The sequence below is a fragment of the Agelaius tricolor genome, unplaced genomic scaffold (genome assembly GCF_023055355.1).
Source record: "Agelaius tricolor isolate 1412-34295 unplaced genomic scaffold, bAgeTri1.0.p SCAF_4, whole genome shotgun sequence".
In the NCBI taxonomy this organism is placed as follows: Eukaryota; Metazoa; Chordata; class Aves; order Passeriformes; family Icteridae; genus Agelaius; species Agelaius tricolor.
In genome coordinates this window covers 2,363,495-2,389,169 of record NW_027269264.1, presented here as the reverse complement: position 1 = coordinate 2,389,169, position 25,675 = coordinate 2,363,495, and the positions used below count along the sequence as shown (strand labels likewise).

Below are 25,675 nucleotides of genomic sequence, written 5' to 3'. Positions count from 1 at the left end.
GTAAAAACCATTATTGCTATGGAAACATAAAACGTTATCTAGACTGAGCATGCCCTATACCTGGACTGAAGGGCTCCTGGAGCAGCAGGCAGGTTCTGCAGTTTGCCCCAAATACACGTGGGTATTCATGGCACCATACCCACAGTCCTGGCTCTGACAGAATACTAAACTCTGTTATTCATTCAGATGAGAAGCATCGTGTCCACTTCATATCTGTCATGAATGGGATACAACTTTGGCTGTGCCCACGCCTAATTATAAAGCAAATAGCAGCTCATGGTGCTTTCCACCCCTGATCTGGATGACCTATTGTATTACAGTATTAATCTTGTTGTTAAAAATAGCCTTTTCAGGCAAACATACTGATGGTTTGGTGTCTGTATAATGAACATCTCTTAACATGAGATCAATAAAATTATTTTCTCTACCTGCAGATCAGAAAACCAAACCAAAGAAACACCCTCACTTATGCTATCAAGCGAATACACAAATGTTGGAGATTTACCATTACCTCTTAAACTTAAATTTTACCAAAAAATGTATTAGCATGATTACCTGCTCCTCAAACCCTGGTGATTTAATTTTGCTGCTCTATTTACATTTGCCTTTGTAAACCAAATTATATGATATTCACAGTACATAACAAATTTCAAATTTTAACAGCTTTTTGCACAGTACATTTAAAGCTATGAGCAATGTACAGTAACCGCTGAAAGAGTATTAGGCTGTGTAGTGTTCTCCTAAACTCCATCTGCCCCAGTAAACCCACTCTAATGTTTGATGCCATATTATTTTGTCATTGCAGTTATATGTCAATAACGGCATTAAAACCTTTTGCTCAAACACTCAGTGACACTACACTTCCATAACTATCAACTCAATACATGTGTCGTCAGAACAAAACTTTTTGTAGTAATACATAAATTTTTAAAATGCTGTCAAACTACCACAAGTTTTACAATTGGAAAAAAGAGTACTGGACTACAAAGCAAGGGACATCACTTTTCCAGCAGCATTATTAATGGGGACTATTTTAGTCTTCAGTGATGGGGAACGACAGGCCGTAGCATTTTTTCAAGTTCAGAATAGAAAATAACCATACTTGCAAGAATTCAATTACTCTGCATTAAAGCTGCCATGGGGTTACAGTACATTTATATATCAGAAAGTCAGTAAATTATTTTTCTATAAATTAATCTCTCAAAGATGATTTTTTTCCCCTTTCTGTTCTGAATGCCAAACTCCTGACTGCTTCTCCACTACAGGGACTTCATATCTGGATAGCCGACATCTGTAAAAACATTTCTAATGAAAACACTACTAATACAACCCCCTGGAGAAACAAATGAAATGAGATCTAAGCATGCAGCCGCCTTTCTACAGCTCTGTCTTTAACAATAGTGAGGCTAGTGCTTCCCATCCAAGCCTTGACACAGGTCACGATCATTTAGGCACAGTAGTAGCAAAATAAATAATTGTGTAAATATGCAATAACCGGTATAAATACTCCAGTAGCACTTAGAAGATATGATAAAGCCCTTCTGTTTTTAGCCGTGCATTAAGGTTTATCTCAGTGGATGGAAGGGAGAAGCATTTAAACTGCAATGAAGGAGAACTGCAGATTGAATACTTAAAGGTCAGTGCCAGATATAACAATGCTTCTTTTCCATAACAGCAATTCAGAAAGTGTATTAGTGTTAGAAGTGTTGGATCACTGCTGAAATATTATAGAAACAGTGCTTAGAGATTCACTCCAAAATAAAAAAATACTATAAAGATCAGTAATGTAACTATACACTTAAATAATTCAGATTCAAAGCAAAACTGCACTATTTCTAAATAATTGGACATTTTTTTCACAAATGCAAATAAGAATTTAGACCAAATTTTTCTGTGAAACAATCTAATAATTATCAGGGGAAAAAGGTCTATTTGTTTGTAAGATTTCCCAACTTAGCAAATGCTCCATATCAATCAAACACTAGATCCAGGTTTCCAGCCCTACATTTAAACCTGTAGTAAGTAATTTGAGGCAACAGCAAGTCCTCACCACTGGAAGAAAAATTACCACAAAAAGACACAGGGAGGGATCATCTGCCTGAAGATCACAATGAAAAAACAACAGTGCTTCTAATGCCCTAATTTCAAAATGGACCAGTGCTTTTGCTAGACTAGACTGTACAAGTGCAGGTGATAATCAAAGTTTCCTTATGCAAGGTGAACTGCAAGTTCTGGGCCCAAATCCTAAGGCAGATGAAGCTGGAACTGACACCCCTGCCATCTGGGTTCACAGAAACATATCAGCAAGGGTACTTGGTTTGAAATAATGCCATCAGCTTCCCTAGTGAAACCTGGGTGCAATAAAATCAATAGCACTTTGCCAGAATTCTAGGAGGGTCTAGCAGTTGGTCCTCTTCCCACCACATTTTCTCTGGGCTATGGAACCAAGACTGAACCTGTAAACACAAGTCTCACTTCCAACAGCCTTTATTTATTGGGTAAATTAAAATGGGCTTCTTATTCCATGCATCTGTTTGAAACGGCGTGACTCATGCAATGAAGAGAGATTAAGATACAAATTTTGAGACATTTCTGATTAAAAAAGTGGTGTTTGGTCTTTCCACTGAGTAACTCTAAGCTCTAAAATGGCTTAGAGGTAACAAAAAGGCAAATGGAACTCAACATAATTTTCTTTGAAAGACAGTAATATTGAGCTCATGTCTGCTATACATATCTACTACAAACATATATTTTGCTTCTGGACTAGTTCAGACTGAAGCAGAGACAAATTGTGCTGGAAAAAATTAAATTAAAACATGCAGCTTTGATTATCCATAATTTCCTCATTCTAATACAAACAATGAACACTAAGAGTAATGATTATAAAACAAAATATATTCTATGTAAGTTGTTTTAATAATCACAAAATTTATGCTTTGCACCTTGTAAGCTGTGATCTTTCAAGTGGCTAAATGGACCCAAAATAGCTTAAATGATGAAGTTTATAAATGTTTTTAAAAACAAGCATTTCATGTTTCATTTTACTCAGTACTTTGATTTGCAAGAAAGAAGACCCAAGTTGCTTTTTAAAACATACAGCAACATGATTGTAATTTTTTTACATGCCACAGAAGAGAGTCAATTAAAAAAATTAATTATTAAAAAAACCAAAAAGTGACAATTAACTTTCATTAACAAGTTTATTATTTTATAGATTCAAGCACTAAAGACTGTCATATGACTGGAAATAGTAAACAAAATTTGCTCAAATTCATAGTTAAAAAATCAACGCAAAGTCCTTAATATTTTCATTTTATTTTATTTTCATTTTACTTCATAAAATAATACACCTGAAAAGTCATAAAATACCACTTCAAAAAGGAACCAGTAATGAAAATTTAGTCAACACTGTCTTTGCAATATTTAAGTCTCAGGCACCCTCCAGTGTCTAGAGAAGAAATTACACAAGTGAGCAAGCATTTGAAGAAAAAAAGCCATGAACAAGTTTTCCTGTCAAGATAGAAGCCAACTGCATCATTTATAATAATTGCATATAACCCTGCATCAGTGATACCACACTGCACAATGTAAAAACTATTGTGAAATTGCATTTCATGGATTTCTATGGGACTTAAGAGGGTGGTATTTTCTTTGCTAGTGGAGAGGCATCTCCAAGCACACTACTTAGAAAAATACATTTACAACGGCATTTCTTATGAAGTCTGGTATTGATAAGTATTCAAGTATTCCTCATGGAATATGATCTCAATGTTTATACAGCTTGTTTATAACTTTTCTAAGGAGTCTAAATGAATAGTTTATTTAGCAGGACCTACACTCATAGTAAGGAGGAGGACAAACAATGCACGGAGAGCTAAAGCCGGATACAAATACCCCTCCTCCCACTTTATAATTAATGCCACACAAAACAGGAAGGTCGCATGTATACAAGCCTCTCCATGAAAGTTCACTGATTTTATGCAAAAAACCTAAACCACTATTTTTTCCATTGGTATCTTTGTTCATTCTAAAAGTAATAAATCACAAGATGATTTTTGTACTTGACATTCAAATGGAAACAGTTGTGACTACAGGACAGAGAAGAATGCTTATTGAATGGACAGTGTTGTAAGTTACTGTTACTAGGTAGATCCACACAAACCTAACAGAAATGGAATGAAAACTGGAAAACAAAAGTTTTTCAATTGTGATTATGGACAAACTAACATTAATTATGGATTTCTCCTTTGCACGCTGTTTGTACTTCCACAACAAAACAAAAACTTTACATACAATTTAAGTGGTAATGAGTTAACATGTTTTGAAACACATATTAAGTAACTTGGAAGTGGTTACATCCTGATTAAAGAAAACATCTTAGAGAAGATCTTTTTTTATGTTTGTGTTCAGAATTATGGCTTCAGGTATCTTTCCTCATTAGGGATTGATATAAGAATGCAAGTATATTTCTGAATAAGGTCTTCACTCTCCTGGGTGTAGCCTTACCAGGACATGTGCAAAACTGCTAGGGCAACCCTGGGCAATCAGGCTCGTTAATGACTGATTCGGCTTCAGTCTCATAAGGTTTGATTTTTCCCCCTCACACTCAAAATCTTGTCTCTTATTTATTACATAACTTAGTTATGTTAACTGCAGTCAGAGAAGCAAAAGTTTATTATTTGTCAGTTAGTAAAAAACTAACACTGGGTCAGTGCTTTAGTTCAGCTCAGAATTAAGAATTTCGTCAGAGAAAACAGCTGATGTCATTTTGCCCTAGTATAGCTGAAGAGATATTTTTAAAAATTAAATGAAATCATAACAACATTGACTAAAAACCTCTTATAGTCAATATTAAAAATATTACAAATAAACCTATTAAGGGTGATCCAAAAAGAGGTAGGAAACATTTAAGAAGAGGGTACACAAGATAAATATATTTACATACACACAATTATATATATACACACATGAGTATAAAAACATTAACAAACAGTCGTTGCCCCCATAAAACTTACAACTGTGCTTAACTTGACACGTTGCAAGTATTTACATTGAATTCAAAGAGAGCTGACCATAATGTGCAAAACAAAGCATGATGTTACATATTTCCCAAAGTACTATAGGCTTATAAAAGTCATTCTATTCAGATTTTGGCTCTTTCTAAAACTTTTTGCATGCTTTTAAATAGTGATGTTCCTTTTTGCAATAGCTTCTCTGATTTGACGATCAAGTTCACTTACAATATGGTCTTCATGATTATAGACTCCTGTTCTCAGCAGGGTATCCCTCTCCTCTATCAGACGAGAGAGGTAATCATCTGTATTCTCATTTATTTTTCTACAATGAAGACTATCCACTCTACCAGAAGAATTATCTCTGGCATCCTGCAATTTCTTTCTCTCCTCTTCTTGTTGTTTTAGCCTGATATAGATAAAATAGAAATAGAGAATATTAATCCTCACTTTGATTATCTTTGTATTTAGTCTTTAGTTTAGCTACTGAACTACAAAGTAAAATAAAGAAATCTGTGAAAGGTAAAAAAATTATTCTGTCTCTGGGAAAAATAACTACAACTGAAAAGAAATGTAATACTGAAAAATTAACAAAACCTTCTGTATGTGCATATGTAACTATACTTGCTATCAAGGCTTTTTATTTATTTTCTGCTTGGTAATGTAATTTGTACTCAAATTAAAAGGGTTCAACATACAAAACTAGTGCAGACAGCTTTTGGAGGACAACATTAGATAAATTTAAAATTTTAATGTATTAATAATCAGAATAAAATATGACTTGTTCTTAACACAGCAGCTATGCTTAGAACTTATGATTTAAAATAGACAAAAAGCTTGGTGCTGTACATCTGTGGCCTTAACAAAAAATAAACCACATGGTGTTAAACATTGATTTTTCTACACTGCTGTACTGTTGCATTTTACAAATATGCAATCTTTACCTAAGGGACACTAAATCGTGTTCTTTCACTGAACTGACAGCAAATTATAATCTTGATTTAACTGAATCTTCTCCTGTTTTGAGACTCACAGCAAAAAAATAGAAGGAAAGGCAACAGCTGGGGAGGAATCTTATAAATACTTTTTATACCTGTTAAGTTCATTTCTGATATCCTCCAGCTCTTGTCGGTCTGTTTTCTCCAGCTCTTTTTCTTCTGCTGCCAAATAGCGCAACCTCATGTGCTCGAGCTCTTGTTGCTGCTTTTTAAGGTGAGCCATTGCATTTTCTTGTTCACGCTGTATGGGAAAGGGTGAAGACATAACTCAGTTGACTGCATGATTACGTGTAAAAGTGCTAATTATAGCAACAGAGCAGAACTTTAGGAATGAAGTCATGACAATTACATCTCCAGGAGTTTTAGAAATGTAGGAGTTAACACAATGTCTTAGCTAGTGATATCTATAATGCAGTAAGACCACTGACTATCATCATCACAGTAAACCTGTCCAGGTTGGATCAACTGCAGCCTAGAGATTTCTTCCCATTAACAAAACAGCAAAATTATTAACAAATCCTCTTACTAACTCTAGCTTAAGTTGGTAGACATAAAACTTACACTTCTGGAACTGCTCAAGCTACTGAGATTTATTCCTTCACTATATGGTATATGAAATTTTTTTTAGAAAATAAAATCTAAATAGCTGCAGGAAACTTCCATCATCAGCCCCATAGTGACTAGTATCAAAGCTTTAAGAACTGCTTTTAGAAATTACAACTTGTGGTTAAAAAATAAGTCTTGGCAAGGTGCCCTTTTGCAATTGTATAGTACTATGTAAAATGTTAGGTAACTTACTTTGTGGTTTTAATGAAATCAGTCTATCCATTCTAAAAGTTTGCTTGGCTCTAATTTTTAAGCTCTGTACAGATACTAAAAAAACAAAGGCTTGAATCCACTTCATGACATTAAGGTGGTTTAGTAAACATGGTCCTCTCTTCACTTATTTTTCTCCCTGTCATTTTCCATATGACCTCTTGCACTAACTGTGTAGTCAGTCTTACACCCAGAATAAGGCAGAAGACCTCAGGTAGTTACAAAAGACAGGAGTTACACAAATATCCTGGATCTAGGCATATTGTGAAGTGCAAGTTTATCTTTGAAATTCTGACATTGCTTTCATCTGGTGTGTTTGATTATTAATACAATCCATATTATATTTATTATGCAGGTTAAAAAAAGGTAATTTCTTTGCTTGATATGTGTAAGCATATTATTTACACAGTCAACCTCATATTATTTGAAAGATTTTAATAAGGTAGTTTCCTGAATTCCAGCTGCTAGCATTTTAAACACTCCCTGCTGATGATCAATAGTGAGCAAGAAGATCTGAATTTCAAAAGGAATTGGTATTAAAAAAGGCTTCAACTGTTAATGTGAATCGACAACACAACAGAGAAGTACTCAACAAGAAATCAACCCTAAAGAATTTAAAAACTTTGTTTTTATACTAAAAATACTAAATATACACCAGCCAGCCAAATTAAATGTTAAAACTTCAGTGAGACAGGTTATAAATCATGAAGAACATCTTGCTAAAGAGATACATACTAATAAAAAACCAGAAGCAGGAATCCTGCCAGAGTCTGCAGCTGATAGATGACTGAAGCATAGAAAAAGCACTCAGTGAAGATAAGGCCATAGTCCTTCCTTCTCCATCAAGAATTCATTGCAGAAGGATATTCCCATGTGAGAGAGATCCTTTTTTATGTGGGAAAGGGTTGAAGAATGCTGTAATAAAACCTATTCTGCCTTGGGCTGAGAATAATCTACAAATACATACAGTATATGTATGCATTTGTAGATTAAACAAGGTACATGAAACAGGTTACTACAGACTGCTGGTATTTAGAATTTTCAAGAGTTATAAGGAAATCCAAACAAAAAGTTGTGACACTGACTGGAGGTTAGTCTTAATCCATCACCAACACTGGTGTTTACACCACAGGAATAACTATTTTTCCATTTTTTATTTTATTCTTTATTTAAATAGAGGCCTTAGAAATACCCAGAAAGTACCAGCAGAATTTAACTTCCATAGTGACCAAACTGGTTGAAATCATAACTAAACCCAAAATTAAGAGGTCATAGGGGTACACCAGGAAAAATTAATCTAGCTTTTATAGAAAAGTCACTCTTCCCACCAGTCTTAAAAAACCCAACCAAACACCACACTAAGGAAACCTCCTACCAAACACACAACTAAGCAGTCACAGCAAAAAGCCCTCTCAGCTGACTCGGGGTTTAGAACACCAGAAAAAGGACAGCAATTGATCATCTCCACAACAGCAAAAAGGTCAAAGTGGAATTCCACAAGAATCTACCCTTCAACATATTCATTAATGAAGAAATCACTATGGAAGTTTGCTTCTATTACAATGTAATTCAGCAGGGAAAAAGTGGATGTGTAAGGAGTGGGATACTATGGAGATAAAAATGAAAAGGAAACAGTTTGAAAAGGAAACAGATAAATAAAGAATACATTCACTTATGTCCATTAAGTACAATAGCCAGAATGCACCTGCTGGCTCAGAATGTACTTAACTGACTGAGGGCTGCTGGAGGCTATTCAGATATCCAAGCTGCATTTCTAGATCTTGTGCACCTACTGCTGGCCTCTGTATGGACCAGACTGATATTTCACATAATATCAACTAGTTGGGTCTTTCTCACCCAATGAAGAGTATGGCTGAAACTCAAAACTAGGTATGTTTCAAACGAGAGACATAATTCAAGTCATTAAAAGAATGGAAGTTAATCACTTAAGCAATATACTTGAGCACACAAGGAGGTTTTTGACCACAGAAAGTTTTGAAAGAAGATAGATATTTATGCTTGAAAAAAAAAACAACCCCTACATATAAAGCAGTACTGTTGAAGTATTTGATGCAAGAGGCAGAGAGTGGGTATTACTCCAAGTCTGTAAAATTGGTGTATCTCAATAATTCTGTGAGAAAATTAATTTTGAAGGTACTTTGTGCAAAAATTGACCAAAAACTAAATACTAGAAAACTGATGCAAAAAAGAGTAGCACTTGGTACTAGGACAGCAATGCTTTCACTTAAACACAAACGATCACATAGCTGTGACTACACTGAGTAGAAGCCTTCTAATCCAGTCCTTCAGTTTGTGAAATATATTACTCTGATCTATGAGGGAAAATTTTGAAAGTGCTCTTCCACCTGCACTGCAGAAGAAAAGCATAACTGAAGCAGCCTGTGGGACCACAGGTTTCATGACATACTGATGCGTTACTATTTGAGGCAGGGAAGTTCAATGATCCATACATTTCTGCTGCCCAGCAACATGCTCACAACGGCAACCTGAGAGCAAAAAAGGCATTTTAGACTAGCTTAAAGAAGTGGTATATAGACGAAGTACATATTCTTAATGTTAATAGAACAATGCCTATTTTAAACTGTATCTATCAGACCACAAAGAGGACACACTACTCCCAATGCTTTCATATTCATCAGATCATTATTTGATATATTGGTCCCTTATGCCCTCACTGAATGAATTCATTTGAGAACTGTAAATTTTAAATAAATATCTTTAATAATGTTTAATTAAACCAAGAAAGAGACAACAGAGAATGATGAAGAAGCCAAGGAGAGAGGAAAGAAAAGCGGGCCTTTTCTGCAGAATCCTTTGTTCAGTTCCTGTTCCTTTTGATATTTTTCTCTGGAGAAAAATTCTATCAATACTAGGGATAATGGTCCTAGATTTCTAGGGAAGCAAGATTAAATATAGCGCATACTAAATTCTTGTTTACTCAATGAAGGAGAGAAACACCTTTATCAGTACATTTTGTCTCCAAGCTAATGTTGGGTAGGAATTCCTTTCAGATAAATGTGATTTGGTATCTAATTTGATTACTAATAAAATTATGATGTAAACATAGCAAATATTTGGCACTTATTTGGGGTGTAAAGGGAAGAAGTCCAGATTAATTGAAGTCACTGAAAGTCAAGAATTTTAGAGGTGTGCCATGTTATGGCCCTGAATAGCAACATTTAAGCAAAATCATATTAAATTAAAAAAATAAAAATCAACATTTGCTGAAGCAAGATTTTCCTACCATTCAGTTCATGACAGTCCAGCTTGGAAAACAGACACTAAAACAAGTGAGAAGGGATTCTTTCATGATTGATCTTGTGTGTAATTTACATTACACACTTCATATTCTGTGCTTTTTTAATGTCTTTCCCAACATTAGTCTTTGACTCCTTTAAAAAGTCTGTCATAACAGTTTGTAGGGTGCATAACAGAAAACTTGTTCTATGTATACCATTCATAGCAGAGCACGAGAAGCCCATTTCCTAATAATCCATCAATACAAGAAGATGGCAAAGGATTTACAACAGTTTGATAAGAAGGGAGGCATGCTCACTTTAAATTAATTTATATACAATTTTGTTATGATCTGTTCAGGGGCCATAAAAAGACTGTATTTTGTTATAGTGAGAGAGAAGGAAGGATTTTTTACTCATATCAGTGATGAAACTGGTGTCACTTTATCAGACACTCAGGTATTAAATCCACTTTTTCCATGACAATGTAAAAATCCACTGAGCAACACGCACTCTTCTTTTTTAAATACGGAAGGAACAGAGCTCTACTGTATAGCAGGACTTGAAATGTAGCAGAATTTATTGTGAGATGTTTCAAAGCAAAAATTCAATTAATAGAACACTTCTGCACATTTACTTTATGCATAAAATTAAGTCCAACATTTCTAAATCCCTTTGCTGAAACAACAATCTTCATTTTATTCTGTGTATACTGAAAAATTGAGTTATAGGTGAATACTTGGTATTCTTCAAGTGTACTTCAGTGCACACAAGTGCATACATGCTGCATGCTGAAAACTCTCAGTCAAGACTTTCTGGCTAACTTTCCAAACTTTACTCCTATAATATATCCTAAAATAAGGAATATTTTAGATTTATTCCCAACTGCTTATTCTATACAGTCAGGCTATTTCAAATATCAATAAGAAGTACTACTATTTTTGTTCCTAACCTTTTGTATTTTTAAATCATACCTAAGGGAACACTCCAGAATCATCAGCTGCTGGACTAAAGACAACTTTGTGAACAGAATATAAAACCCAGAAACTCAGAACACTGGGAAATATATTATACTTGCACCATCACCCAATCATCAGCTACTATCCCACAGTAAGGCAGCAAGAGATTAATCAAGAATATCATATGTAAGAACATCAAGAATTATCTCTGCAATATGTATTAGTTGGTGCAGACACCTTCTCCTGCGCTACTTTCTTAGCACTTCTAATCCTCCTACTCCTCTTGCTCCTTTTCCTTCAGCCCCTCACTCACCTCCTTAAATTATACTCATCGACAATTTTCCTTATTAATTTCACATTTTTCCATTTTCCTCCACAAACAAAATAAATCCATACCAAACAAGTCTGCATTCTAGTTATCAGATAACATATTTCAAGATTTTACTGATTTTCTTCACCAGTTTTCATCTCTAATGTAGTGCTTGAGGAATGCAATACTGTTTTAGAAGCTTGTATGGTGGAAATCTCAATCACGTTTTGAAACTTATGATACTACAGAAATATCAGCATTTAACGAAAATTAACCGATAATAAAAAAAACCATCAAAATTTGAATTATAATCAGATCATTAAAGAACCCCTGTATGCCACCAGGTGCTTTAGTTAAGAGGCTCTTCAATCAAGGAAGCACAATCTTTATTTTGCCATAGCTGCCTATAAATCCAAAAGGGAGATGTAAACATACATACACTAGACTAAACAATGGCTAAATAGCAGCCACTATTCACTCTCCCACTCATACATACCATGCAAGTCTGTGGGAAAAACTTACGATTGAAGCTAAGGAACTCAAGTAAAGTTTTCTGAAAATAACCCAGAGCTGACAAGTCAGTAGGAGGGCCTGGATGGTTTCAAGACACAGTTTTTAACCAAGATTTAGACTTTCAACTGTGGGGTTTTTTTGTGTGTGAGTGTGTGCCTTTTTGTTTTTTTAACAAAGATTTACATCCTATCCTTGGCTAAATTACTTATAAATTAATCAAATTAATTACTGAGTGGATAAGCAGGATACTGGACAAGACAGAATGAATTGTCAGCCAGCTAATATGGTCTATGCTGTTTAAAACAAATACCTCAGTGCTGGTTCTAACAGGTCCGTAGGACACAAACACATTAGAAAATTTATAAAAATACTTCTTCCAGAACAGTGGATGCATGTACATTTTGAAATTTTGGCTATTTAAAGTAAATCTAACTGAGATAATCAACTTCTGAAAATGACATTTCTGCCAATTTTGATTCCTGTCTTGATAAAATGTTTCTTACCTGTTTCAGACAGGTAGTAAATTTGATATCTAAGTTCTGTGTAAACATGGATGCAATTTCACGTAAATAGTGATGATTCCTCTGAGAAATAATGTTCACATAAAAAAAAAAAAAGGAAATCTCATTTGTGTAGTACTTAGGTCATCCAATCACCAAACATTGAAAGAGTTTTTGAAATCTCCAGAAATGTTAACATTTACCTGGGTGCACAGATTATGTAGTTAATTTGATGACATTTTTGTCTCCCTAAAAGTTGAACAGGGCTATAACAATTGAAACATTAATACAGACTTCTACTGAGTAAAAGAGAAAAGAAAAGTAAGCTGGGTGAAGTCTATTGTCACTCAATTTTACAAGCCAATTTAAATTTAACTAACTTCTGTATTTTCTAAGTACATAAATAAATATGTATGTGTGCCTTTGTGTACTTCAATAAAACTGGCACTGTGTTTAGCATTCAAAGTCCTACCCATGGAGAAACTTAGATCATATTCTATTAACAGTCCCATACTTTAAGTTATGTGTAGTGTCTCTCATATTCTGCAAAATATAAAACTATCCCAGATGTGTGCTAAGAACTAGTTCCAAAGTAAAAGAAAACTTTTTAATTAAGGAAACATTGACTTTTATGGTTGCAAATCAGAAGAGCATTTTACTAAATGCTTAGCCTGTAGATTATGCTTCTTTAATTCACAAATTGACTGCACCAGGTCACCTTTAAGTAATGGAAATCTCTGTTTAAACATTTTTTTGGCAATGGGCACAAAGCATTAGATCTCATTTCCAAGACTTACCAGCTGGGTTTTGTCATTAACATTTATTAACAATCTAAGATACGGCTTTCAGCGTCTAATCCTCACTACACAAATGTTTTGTGTAGTTCTCTAGAGAGCTTTGGTGTGACAAATTACTGGCACAGATTACAGCCCTGTGGCTATTCACCAGAGGCAACACAAAATTAACATGGTACTAATCCAATTCAAACAAGAAATTGGTTAGACTATGCACAATTGCACAAATCATCTGAACTAAAGCAAATCTAGAATTCCTTAAGCTACAGTTTCCAAATTTATATTTAAACACAGTAAGTTTTTTAAATCAGATTTGCTTCAACTTTTATTTGGCTCTTTAAAGTCACTTAGTCTATTGATAAAGGTTTTAAGTATAGATGAAGCACAGGAGTATAAAAACCACAAGGAACTGCATTGAAAGGGTTTGTTCTGTTGTAAAAGTTTTAGGCAGCATAATCCACTGCACATGCCAACTTGTTTCATGGTTCAGACTTTCATCAAGAGGTTCAGTTGAAACCATCAACACATATTAATGAAATCAGTTCACCAGGTCTTTGGTGATGAAATTTGTAACAAGAACCTGATAGTGATATACATTAGTGTTAGTGTGGCAAGTGATAATCTTTGCTTTTAATCCATGGGAAATTTTAAAATATGGCAAGAAAAAATAAGCTGGATATTTCATGACTGCTGAAGAAATCTTAATCAGAGGGATAAGATTTATATTCCTCCTATCACCTTCTCAAGCATAGCTGTTTCACAAATTGTAGATGACTCCTTTTATCACTAGGCAAAAAAGGTACAATTTGAAGACTGCAAATGAAGGTTAGTTTTGACTTACTAACTAAAAACCATTGCGGTGTGCATTGACTCTCTTCAAACATAAATACAGACTAAAGAAGTACTATAAACTAGAAGAACACGGGCTTAACTTCTTATTCTCCAAAACCTGAATATTCTATCAGTAGAAATGAAGCAGGTACCATAATCTTTAAGAAAACCCAACACTGTTCCTCAAGCTGGAAGTAGGTGTGAATACAGGCAATAAAAACCTTTTACTAAATGTGAATACTGAAGGTCTGTGCTCATGTCAAGGTTTGTTCATGAATCAATTGGGATTAATGATCTACTAATTTGTCAGGACTAATGGAAATGCTAGCCATTCTTAAGCACTTTGTTTAGCTAATATTTACTGGAATTCATGAAAGACAGATGATGACAAAACACAACACGTAATAGAGATTCAACAAGGATGAAACTGCTACTACTGCATGTTTAAACAGAGTAACTTCAAGTCAAAACTATGTAACTGTACCTATATAGATGCCCACAGACACATTAGAGCTCTGTTAAAACCTAGAAGTAAAATAGCATATTACATTAGTATGAGGTTAGAATTTCCAAAAGCAGAGAAAAATTTCACATCCAGTGTAAGTTAAGTTTTCTTCATTTTATGCATCATCAAAACTTAAACCCTTATTTCTAAAAGTGAAGGATTTGTTTCTCATCTTTACCCTTCATTCATTATACAAATAAAATACAAAACAGTTATTATGTAACTGACCAAGATGGTTGGGATTGTGGCAAAATATTTTCCTGGAAGAGCTGATGCAGAATTATTTGGAATAAAATTAAACCTTTTATTTTTCTAATCATGTCTGCTTTTAAATAGTTCAGCCTTCTTTGCAGGTCTGAGCCTTGGTCCTTCCTGAGTTCAAAGTCAAACAAAAGCCAGTTTTGCTGTTCTCATTTTTGTTAAAAGCACAGCTGAGAGCTTTACTTTGCAAAAACAAACAAAACACTAATAACATGAAAACAGTAGTTAACAGTAATCCCAGCAGCTTCCAACATGACGATAACTTGGTTGTCTCATATGAGCAATGAAAACCTGCATACCTGTTTTAACCTTGCAAGTTCTTTCAAAGCCCTCGTCCATTGTTGTTTGTAGTGAAGCTTTGACTTGGTAGCTGACTCTAACTTTCTTTCAAGTTCAACCTAAAAGCAATTAAAATCATATCAGCTGAAGCAATAACAGCAGTAACAATCACTGAAAGATGTATATATACAAAGGGTCTGGTTTAAGAAAAGTGTTTATGTAGCTTAATATACAACATCATCTAAAGCTGTTATACACTATAACATAAATATTATGGCACAAGAACATTTTCTTGTTTAAAATATAACCTTATTTTTATTGGATGGCCGTCTATACAAAGAAAAAGATTAGTTTTTAGCACTAAATCTGCTGATGTAACCTTAAATTTAAGATTCTCAGATCAGCCATCCCTTCATCCTTTTTTTATTCAAAGTGAGGTTATAAACACTAATTTAATGAAAATGCTGATGGATAAATCTCTCTTAAAAAGGTACATAGATTTTTTTTTTCTTTAGTTTGCTGATGGAATATATGGCCTACATAATTTTCTCTGAAATACCCATCTGCTCCAGACATTCTTTAAAATCTCTGTATCTACTAGTGTGAACCTATGATATTACCAACTAAATACATCTTTAAAAGTTGTTACCACTAAAAAATTAATTTCATTTATTTGTGCAAAAAATTTTGTATTAAAAGACAAATGAAAATATTTATAAACACAATTAAAAATTAAGTATTTTTCACATCTCTGAGGAAGTACTTTTTTTGAATCTGACAAAAATTATTTTCATTAAACTTGTGAAGATCTTAAAGAACTGGTTTGTTTAGTTCATCTAACAAAAAAAAGAAAATCTAAAAATATTTAATGTAAGAGCTTAAAAAGTCTGTAGAAACACAAATATTTTGCATCAGTTGCTTGCATTATTAGAAGTTATTAAAGCACATTACTGCTTCCTCTATAGAAATAAGGCGACTGTTGATGTTATTTGTGTCTGAATATTTAAACTCTGAAGAAATTACTGGAAAAAGTAAACCAAAATGGACAAATTAACACTTCATCCCACAGTAGTATTCTACATCCCTTTTATCAGTGAACACACCACTGTGACAATTTTTAAGTACTAGAAATACCTTTTCTAAAGTGAGAAGATTTATTTCTGATTGTAGCTGGATTTCTGGTTTGCTACTTTGCTGTTCTTTGTATTGCTGGAATTCCTTCTCTAAAGTCTTATGCTTATTTTCTGCTTCAAAAAGCTACATTAAAGAAAACAAAATGCAAGTTAGCAGAAAAGCCCATTCACAGACAAATAATTAGATGACAGAATTTAAGTTACTTCTTAGTCCTTGGAACAAACATTTTACTGTCAATTATCTGATATAAAACAGACACTGAAAGTTACACATTCATAATTAATGATTTCTTGAAGATGGCACACAGCAATGTTTTAATAGGAAGAGTTTTAAGGAGGATCTGTGCTCAGTACTGGAAAGAAAAAAACAAGTCTGTCCTCATAAGCATAAGATCAAGATTTATGCACATTTTTGTTCACATTTCTAAAACAACTTGCAGAAGAAATATAGAAAGCATAATACTAAGATTTACACATCTTTTGAAGAAAGCCAGTGTTATCTACTATATGAAGTTTTATTACTTACTCAATTTCACAGCATAACTTTTTTAGGAATGTCTGCAAAAGGAAACGACTAATACTTTGTACAGGCAAATGATTTAGAAGAAAGCCTAAAGTAGAAAGGCTTCTAATGTAAAAGTAGAAAGTGACTAATGACTTAATGCTGAGTACCTCTGCCCTCACACTGTATTTCCACAGTTTCAAGAAGAGTTTTATAACGAGAGTGCTTTGCTTTTTACATACAATGGGTAATTTGAAAAATGATGCCAATACACAATTACTTGCTACAGAGAAAGTAATGAAGTCAAATGTTTAACAGCATTTTTTATAATATATTAAAAATACTAAGAACTTTTTGTGAGGTTTTCTTCTTCTGTTAAATATTACTCAACTATAAATACCTTAATACACCTGACGGAACTGAACTATTCCATACTAGAAAATGATCCCATGTGTTGATCTTGTATTTATGTCCAAATAGATAATGCAAGTATTTCCATGAATTCTATCCCACAGTTTAAATACTGGGTGAAAATGCTTTAGAGAACTCATTTGTGTTTCAAAGCTAACAATTTCTACTAGTACAATAATAGTTAATTCTTTGGATCTTCTAATTGGGTCAGCTTTACTTTTCTCCCAGATATCTGCTTTTTGCATTTATAATTGTTATGGAATGGATGTAAGAAAGCAAAGATATTTCCTAGGGAGTGATACAAAACCAGAGTTTGCTGTCATTGTTTTTCTCACAGAACTACAATAACCTATTGAACTTGAACAAAAGATACTGCTGTTTAACACCTTTCATTTTTACCTATTTACTTTTAAATCAGACAGAGACATAATGCCAAAGACAATAACCAATTTCTTTAGCTATTAGAAATATCAGCTCTCCCTGGAACTTCTAAAACAATGTTTAATTTCTTGTTTTGTTCTAGAAACGCTTTCAAAGACTGAATATCTTATGAGACCTCAGAATTGTAGACATGAGGAAACTATAAAAATACCACAAATAAAGAACAACTTCCTTATCCAGAAAGTAAGGGTGATGTTCCTCAAGGTGGATGCTTCAAGGATCTCCTCTTGTATATAGTGGGGCTTACCTCAAAACAGGTTGAATTCTAGAGATCTCTAAGTGTCTAAGTGTGGAAACTGTGTATTGACAAGTCCCTTTAAAAGGTATGGAATAAGACTACTTATTCCAGAACATTTAACATGTGTTAAAAAACCCAAAAAAGTCACACAGACAAAAAAACTCCACATCCAAAAAGGTCTTAAAAGAAGAGACTCATCTGGTAGCAACAGAAACTTTCTGCTTGTGCACATCACAAAGAGCAGGGCCCTAGAGTGAAACTCCAAAGTAGGCAAACAAAATCTCACCCCCAACAAAGCAAAAGAAAAAAGCCTGTCTCATGCACAATATGTGGCAACAACCATCACATATTGAAGCATAGCAGGAACAGCACAGAGGAAGACAGCCAGGATGCTCTGGAAAAAATGGCCATAGTACAAAACAAGAGAAAACATAGTGGGGCTTGTGTTTGGAAGCAAAACAGTACGACAGCCACCTATGTAATCAGGAACGGTATGTTGCACAGGCACTAAAGGCGCCTTCATAATTAGTAAGAAATGTGCTTAAAATTAACAAAAAGAAGTTTTTAAATATAAAAGACATAATTCAATTTCAAAACTCACTGCCATAGGATGTTGCAATACTAAATACTTTTTTAAAGGAATCATATGAGATCATGAAGAAAACTTTCACTGGCGGCTACTGGGTTTGAAACTGATTCTGGCAAAGAGTACATATAACCCTTGATGGTATTGCTGGATATACCAAAACTGCATTTTTTTCAGAGTCTCGCTTCCTTATCCTCTAAATCCAGCCATTGCTGCACCATAGTACTGAGCTAAATGATCTTTGGTCTGACAATTGTATGTCTGTTCTAAATAGGAAAAATAAAGTGATTCTGATTTTATTTTATTTAGATTCTATTTTATTTAGAAAAGGTCTGTTGAAGCTAAAAATGGTCAGTGGGAGCTGAAAGAAGGAATAATTAGTAATACTAGCTGGTGGCATTTGGCCGCTTGAACAAGAGCTACTAGCAGCTGCCAACAACACATAAAATGCAAAAGTGATCCACTTATCACTTTGAACAGGACTGCATTCTGCAGTTTCTTCATCTCAATTCAGTGAGTGCTCTGAAGTAGAATAGTCAAAGTAACTATCTTCAAGGTTAGCAACATTTTTGTATTAGCTACATTTTAAAAAATTTCATTGTACTGTGGTTAACATATGCTAACAAATAAAGAAGTAGGTTAATAACAGTATTTATTACAGAACTGAAAAACTCACAAAAATCTATTACAACTCTTGTAAGTACAAAAATATGGTTTTGGCTGACACAGTTTTTCAAACAGTGAAAGCTAATATTGGATTATCACTCTCACATATCAGACACAAAAAACACTAAAGCAAGTAATTAATCTACATAAACAAAATACTTTTCACAACACTTAGGCATTTGTGAGATTTAATCTACTTAATAACAAATTATGTGTCTAATGCTATAACAGCTAAAAAAATAAGTACTAACGTTTACAGTTTACTTTAACAGTCAGGCGAAATGTCTAGACTATCCTTGTTATTAGTGCCAAAGTTGGCTTACAGGACAACAGAACATGGTCTAAATTTTCTGTTTAGAAAGTACTACTCAGAATAGAAGACTGCAATAACAAGAGAGTTGCCCCTTCTGTCCCAATAAGGATAACAGAAATACTCTTTTGCAATAGAAAAATAAAACTAACTGCATGGTCAAACTACTTAGATGTTAATGACCAATAATTATTTAAGTTACTGAAATGTACACTGCTGTTCAGGCTCTTCATGTAATGTAAGCTTTTAAATGAAACTTGATTTTCAATGTTGAAAAAATAATCACAAGCACCACACTGCAAACTGGCCATACAACTGAGCAAGACTGACACAGATGTATCTCAGCACAGAAATCCCAAATTTTAATAAAATGTTTGTTACAAAGTTGCCAGAATACAATTGCCTCCAAACCACTAAGAATACTGAACTTGGTATTCTTAGAAAAATGCTCACTTTTATTGTGTACATACCTGCTGATGTAAACGAAGCTTGTCTTCTTCCAGTTGTTTGATTTTTGACCTTTCTAGCTCTAGCTGGTGCGCACATTCCTCCCTGGCTCGACGCACAGAATCCTGAAGCACCTGCAGATTTCGTTCATGCTCTGCTTGCAGCTCCTTCTTTACTCTTTGAAGCTTAAAAAGAGACACATATTTACATTAATCCATACTAGTGAGAGCTTCACTTGAAAAGTCTTACAACTGTTACTGCTATTCATGACAGAAAAATTGTTATTAATTTTTGAAATTAAACAATAAAATTGTCCAACTGCTCACTATATATGTTCTTACTGAATTTCAGTTTAACTACCAATCTGCCAATTATTGTATTTGGGCTACAAATATACTCTTGCTTGACTACTGTAAAAACAAAGGTCTCGGGAGCTCTTCTGTCCGATCTAAAAGATTCTACATGATTGCTCAAGGCAGGTTTCACTTCCACCTTCCTACTACAAAGTGAAAAGCTAAATACTCCAATTCACTGCAGAGAGCATTAAAGTCACAGCTACAGCCAAGAAGTCTTTAGGTCAGTGAGACTGCACTGTTCAAACTGAGCATATTGAGATAATTTCTCATCAAGATAAACTGAAGAAGAATCCTTGACACGTTTGAACTTTCTAGGAAGATGCTACTGTCCCAGATGACTGCTAGCTGAATGGAAACTTCTCCAATGTCCCATTTCTCAAACTGGAATCTGCTAACTGAACACTACATCATTTTGACCAGATGTTTTTTGAATCCACTGATTTTTATCATCTCTAGCTCTCAGGTCAGAATCTTACTAAACTTTGAGAAAGCTTTTAGAAAAATCTACATAAGATTCAAAATAACTACTTCTACTCAGACTGAAATGCACTTGGCCAAACCTGAGCACCAGATTTTGTTGCACAGATGCGGAGGTCAAAACATTATTTACAGCACAAACTGCATCTTGAGGTACAGGCAGCCTGGGAACTGAACAGAACACTGGCTCAGCCAGTGAATTTCTGTGTTGGGAATTATCAATTTTGTTGCAAGCACAGAAGGCATTAGTAGGCTAGAAAAATTAATCTGAGTTACAAAGAGGAAAGATAAAGTTTAGCTGTTTGGACAGCTAAAACACCACAGTATTTTACCTACATAATTTTGAGTTTGTTCTGAAATACAAGAATAGGCAGTTTATTTTCTCTTTTCATATGACTAGCACCCCTGAAGTCACACACACTTTGCCAGATTGGGGGTGTTCAGTACAGTGGTAGTTACGGTTTCTCCTGCATCCTCTTTCACCCTGTCACTATTGGAAAAAAATAAACAGAAGTAGGAACTCTGAAAACGTTGGATAACAAAACCTGAAGTTTCTCCCAGATCTTCTTGTCACCTTCTCCTATTTCAACAAACAATCTAGCAATTACTTTTTGAAGTGAGGCACTCTTGTGTATGTGTACAACAGTCACTTGACAGTGCTAAATTTAAAACAGAGATATGCTAATGTTACACAAATGTCTGCACTGACATTAATTCTGTCAAGAATAGAAGGTTTACAGTTCTGTAATCCTAGCAACCCATTTAAAAGTTCACCGAATTTCTATTTCGGTAAAAAAGTGTAGCTGTAACAAAACTTGGCATAATTACTAGTGTTCCTCTACATATCACTATGAATGTGTCTAGTTAGTATCTTATACACAAAGCACAGTTGTCACTATGCTTATAGAAGTAGCTAATGCAATCACATTGTTTAATACAACCAGCTTTTACCTCTGATTCAGCGTTAAAAAGCTGTCTCTCTCGCTTATCCAGATCTCTCAGGGTTTTCTGAAGCTGTCCTTCCAAAACATTATATTCTGCTACCTAAACAAAGGAGAGAAAAAGTATAAAATATTGATAGCTTTTATTTAGAAATTTCCATATAAAACAAACATCTAGCTCTTAAGAACTTGCAAAGTAGAGTACTTACTTCTTACTCATAGGCCATAGAAGGGCTTTTTGATCAGGCAAGTAAAATGCAATCAAACAGCTACCATATACAGCAAAACTAATCTAAGGAAATTTCCAACAAATATTCTATGATTAAAGGCTACTTTTAATTCTTTTGCACTGCTATAGACTAGCTGCATGCATATCAGTAGCTGCAAAGGTTAATTACAGACCCTTTGATACATGTTACCAAATGCCTTGTTAGATTTATAACAATTTAGACTTTCTGCAAATATAAGGAGGAATTTCCTTACCTTTTTCTTCACTAATGCCTCTCTCTCTCTGTCTCTTTTCTTCCATTCCTCTGCAAGTGCTTGCATATGGACCATTTCCTTCTTTTTAAGCTTTTAGAGGAAAAAAAAAAAGAAAGAAAATCCCAAACCAGATCAAAATTGCTGAAAGTGCACCTTTAGAGAGTACTGGCAGACCTAAGTCTTGAAGCAAAAGTGTTTAGTATGCCGACTTGTATAGCTCAAGATATGATTGTGATAGTGAAAGACATCTTAAACTGAAGTACAAAATGCAAAGTAAATGCATGTTTGAGAAAAATATCCAAAGAACAACTAGATTTTCACTACCTTTTCAAAAGAAGTAAACAAGAACACATAGAACAACCTCAAGAGTAGACAGCAATGAGATATGCAACTAACAGAATACAGAATTAATATTTAACATCAATAGTCTGAATCTTGAATCTATTGTACTTTATAAAGAGTAATGGAAAATTGTCAAGATGGTATTCTGCAGTTCAAACCCAGCACTTTCTTCACTTACTTAAGAATTAACCTTCTTCCTTAAGTAAGAGCATGGAATTTGTGAATGGAGTAGTTTACATCTGAAATTTTAATATTCTGTATAAGTAAAATTTATTTCTTACTTGAAATACTAAAATAAAATATAATTAAGGTTATTATCTGTACCAATTCTACTAAAACTTCTCTGGCAATCACATAATTTAGGTAATAAAAAAGAGAGCAAAAACCTGATTTTCAAAAATGTCCTCTTGCATTTCCTTCCACATTTCTAACTCCAGTGCTGCTTTGTATTCCAGAGTTTCTCGAGGTTCTGGATGGTCTTCTGGGGCACGGCAAAGCTGAGTGTGAGGGACATGCTGTTGCTGACCAGCACCTACATCCTGATATAATAAGAGTGGATTTTTCATTGGAACCTCAAGTTGTCAAAGACATGTTCAAAGGAAAAAGAAAAGATTTATATAAAATTTACTTGAGAAGAATCTGACACCATAACTTCTTGCACTTTGACAAGTCCGTAGTCTTCCAAGGTGATGGCGTACGAAAGCTCTGCTATTCTGGTGCCTGACCTATAAATAGCATTAGAATGTTATTTTAATTAAAACTGCCTAAAGATACAGAAAAAGAACTGTAAGACAACACCCAAAACAGCAAAGCCGAAGTTGTTCTGTGCAAGCTCAGAATCTCTAAACAGTTGCCCATGTGAGAGCTCAAACATGCTCTCCTATATATATTGTTAAGTTAGGGCCCAGATTATGAATTAATGGCAAGCCTTCTGACTTAAACCGGCCATTGGAAACCTATTTAACTAACAAATTACTATAATCAATACATCCCTGCAATGAGGGAATAATCCAAAATTGTACCTACAGTCCTAAATCTTTCTAATGATGTAACTGTTCACATACAGGCCCTGCTGCTGACTTCAACTTAAAATACTCATGAAACTTCCTTAACTTTCCTTGTTTAGATTTTAACAGTAACCTTCTAGTTATCCACAATATAAGAAACTAAGCATTTAATTTGTGGTAAAACATCCTTGGATTTCTATAAACACATTTCTGGAAGCTTCAGCATAGGGAACTGGCAACTTCAAATCACAAAGAGGTTAAAATATCTACCTGCTCTTGCACAGTGAAACAGTACCTACATAACAGATATTTTAATAAATTAATGTGAAAGTAGTTGTGGTTTCTGCTTAAGAACAGTTTGTTTCCAACTGTCTCATCTCGAATGACAAATTGTAGGAAACAAAGCTAGTCCTTTGCACAGAAAGGTATTAAGAGAAGGAACAGAAAATCATGTAACTGGAAATGACCAAAAGTCTCATGTGAAAGTACACTGAATTGTAGACCTTGGTCAAAACAAAACCTCTCATTTCAGTGATAATCACTCAGAAAGGCAAATTACACAATCACTTGTCACCTGGAAGCTGCAGAACATATCAAGCAACAAGATGCTGAAAGAATTAACCACAGCTGTAGTTTTCACAGAAATTCACTTTCAGCAAATATAGGTTAGATGACACTAAAATGCTTTTTACAAGGGTGCAGGCTTCTACACTATACTCCTATTTGCAAAGGAAAAAATCCAATAAATGCTTGTATTTCAGTTAAAATAAATTGCTGCATTAAATTCTTACAACTTTCCATCGGTTACTGACTAAAAAAGAAAACAAGATTTGCATTAGTCGACCTCAGAAATCCAAGTAAATGATTCAACAAGTCTGTTGAACATACCAGTGTAAAAAGAAGTTTACGCCAACAAGAGCAAGGATAAGAAGGGGTCAGCACAGGAAAACACAGACCTGATTATATTTTGAGAATGCCATCTAGTGGTTACGTTTTGTGCAAAACCAGTTTTCATTTAACTAACGGTAAAAGTATAAAGCTTAATGTATAGTGAGACCTTAAAGTAACTCTTCACAGAATCAGGCCATGCCAGCTTTCCCACAGAAGTTTAAGCAAAGCCAGAGTTAATTTCTTATTAAGTTGGGAGGAGAGGAGACACCCATTCACTAACATGAAATTTCCTGTGAGTTGAATATAAAATGCATTTTCTACAATCTGTTGCATTAGCTGTTTAAAACTGACCTCAGTCTTAATAGTGATGATTATTTTTAAGGGCATAATCAAATTCCACCATTACAAAGAAAAAAGGAGGGTCTAGACACTGATTGTAAACACTAATCATCTTCAACAAGGACACAGGACAGAAGTAACTACCAATCAAAAAGAAAAATACACACACACACACACATATATATATATAAAACCCCAGCACTGCTCTATGTAAATGAACATTTGTCTTCAGACAGAGTATGAGCTAATACTGCTCCTTCTGATGTACACAAGCTGAAACCCCTGCTACTATCGTGAAACAGGAGACATCTCCATTCTCTGGGTGCATCTGTCCTCCTAACTTTCACCAAAGTCAGTTAGTTGTATCTAAAAGCATACTATGGACAAAAAATGTTAAATATATTATGGACTATCCACTTTTATATAATTAAGTAACTTACTTTTGGAAGTGCCTCAGAACCTTTTTTTCAATTGTTTATTTCTTAATCTGTCTGTGAAGTTTAACTTACCCAGGATCATGATTACATAAAGGTTTATTACAATGACTTTGATAGTCGTGTATACACTGCTCAATATGAAGAGGCAATTTAGCTTTTCGTCTCTTGGATGCCTATTCCCCCCTCTGCATACTGCAGTACTCTGCAGCCTGTTTACCTATTCAAAAAGCTAAGCAGGAAAAGCTGTTTTTCAGAGAAACACTAAACAAACAACTCTAGAAAACTTGCTACAGAGCTAAGTATTTTTTAAATAGTTTTACCCTTGTGCTGCAGTGAAACTGACTGTTTCATTACAAGTCTGACGCCAGCATTGTTCACCATTCCCACCCAAGAAGCGGGTCTTTTCTGAAGCCAAAACATTTGAAAGCTGAAGCCTTGCCATTCCTAGAAGTAAGTCTTTGGCTGTTTTATCCTTGTGCCACAATTCAACCAGCAGGGGCAATCTGAAACAAAGAAGTGATCTTTGTGTCAGGCACCAAAACGAAAGAGGAGGTATTCTTATTCGGAAGAACCTCCTGTTCTAGAAGTAACTTCTTAAATCAGTGATGGTTATAAAAGTCAAAACATGAGTTG

At 34.4% G+C, this 25,675-nt stretch overlaps 1 protein-coding gene across 4 annotated transcripts in view; it reads right to left on the bottom strand.

The window, feature by feature from the left end:
* Positions 1–3,303: 3,303 nt before the first annotated feature.
* CEP120 (centrosomal protein 120) overlaps positions 3,304–25,675 on the bottom strand; it is a 37,512-nt gene continuing 15,140 nt past the window's right edge. For all 4 annotated transcript variants that reach the window (XM_071424358.1, XM_071424359.1, XM_071424360.1 and 1 more), the window contains exons 12-21: positions 25,363–25,545; positions 22,997–23,093; positions 22,755–22,907; positions 22,027–22,116; positions 21,554–21,646; positions 19,793–19,954; positions 16,170–16,292; positions 15,056–15,154; positions 6,106–6,251; positions 3,304–5,421 (exon numbers count right to left, since the gene is read on the bottom strand). In XM_071424358.1, coding sequence (XP_071280459.1) covers positions 5,181–5,421; positions 6,106–6,251; positions 15,056–15,154; positions 16,170–16,292; positions 19,793–19,954; positions 21,554–21,646; positions 22,027–22,116; positions 22,755–22,907; positions 22,997–23,093; positions 25,363–25,545 — 1,387 coding nt within the window. In that variant the 3' untranslated portion in view covers positions 3,304–5,180. The remainder of the gene's footprint in view (positions 5,422–6,105; positions 6,252–15,055; positions 15,155–16,169; positions 16,293–19,792; positions 19,955–21,553; positions 21,647–22,026; positions 22,117–22,754; positions 22,908–22,996; positions 23,094–25,362; positions 25,546–25,675) is intronic.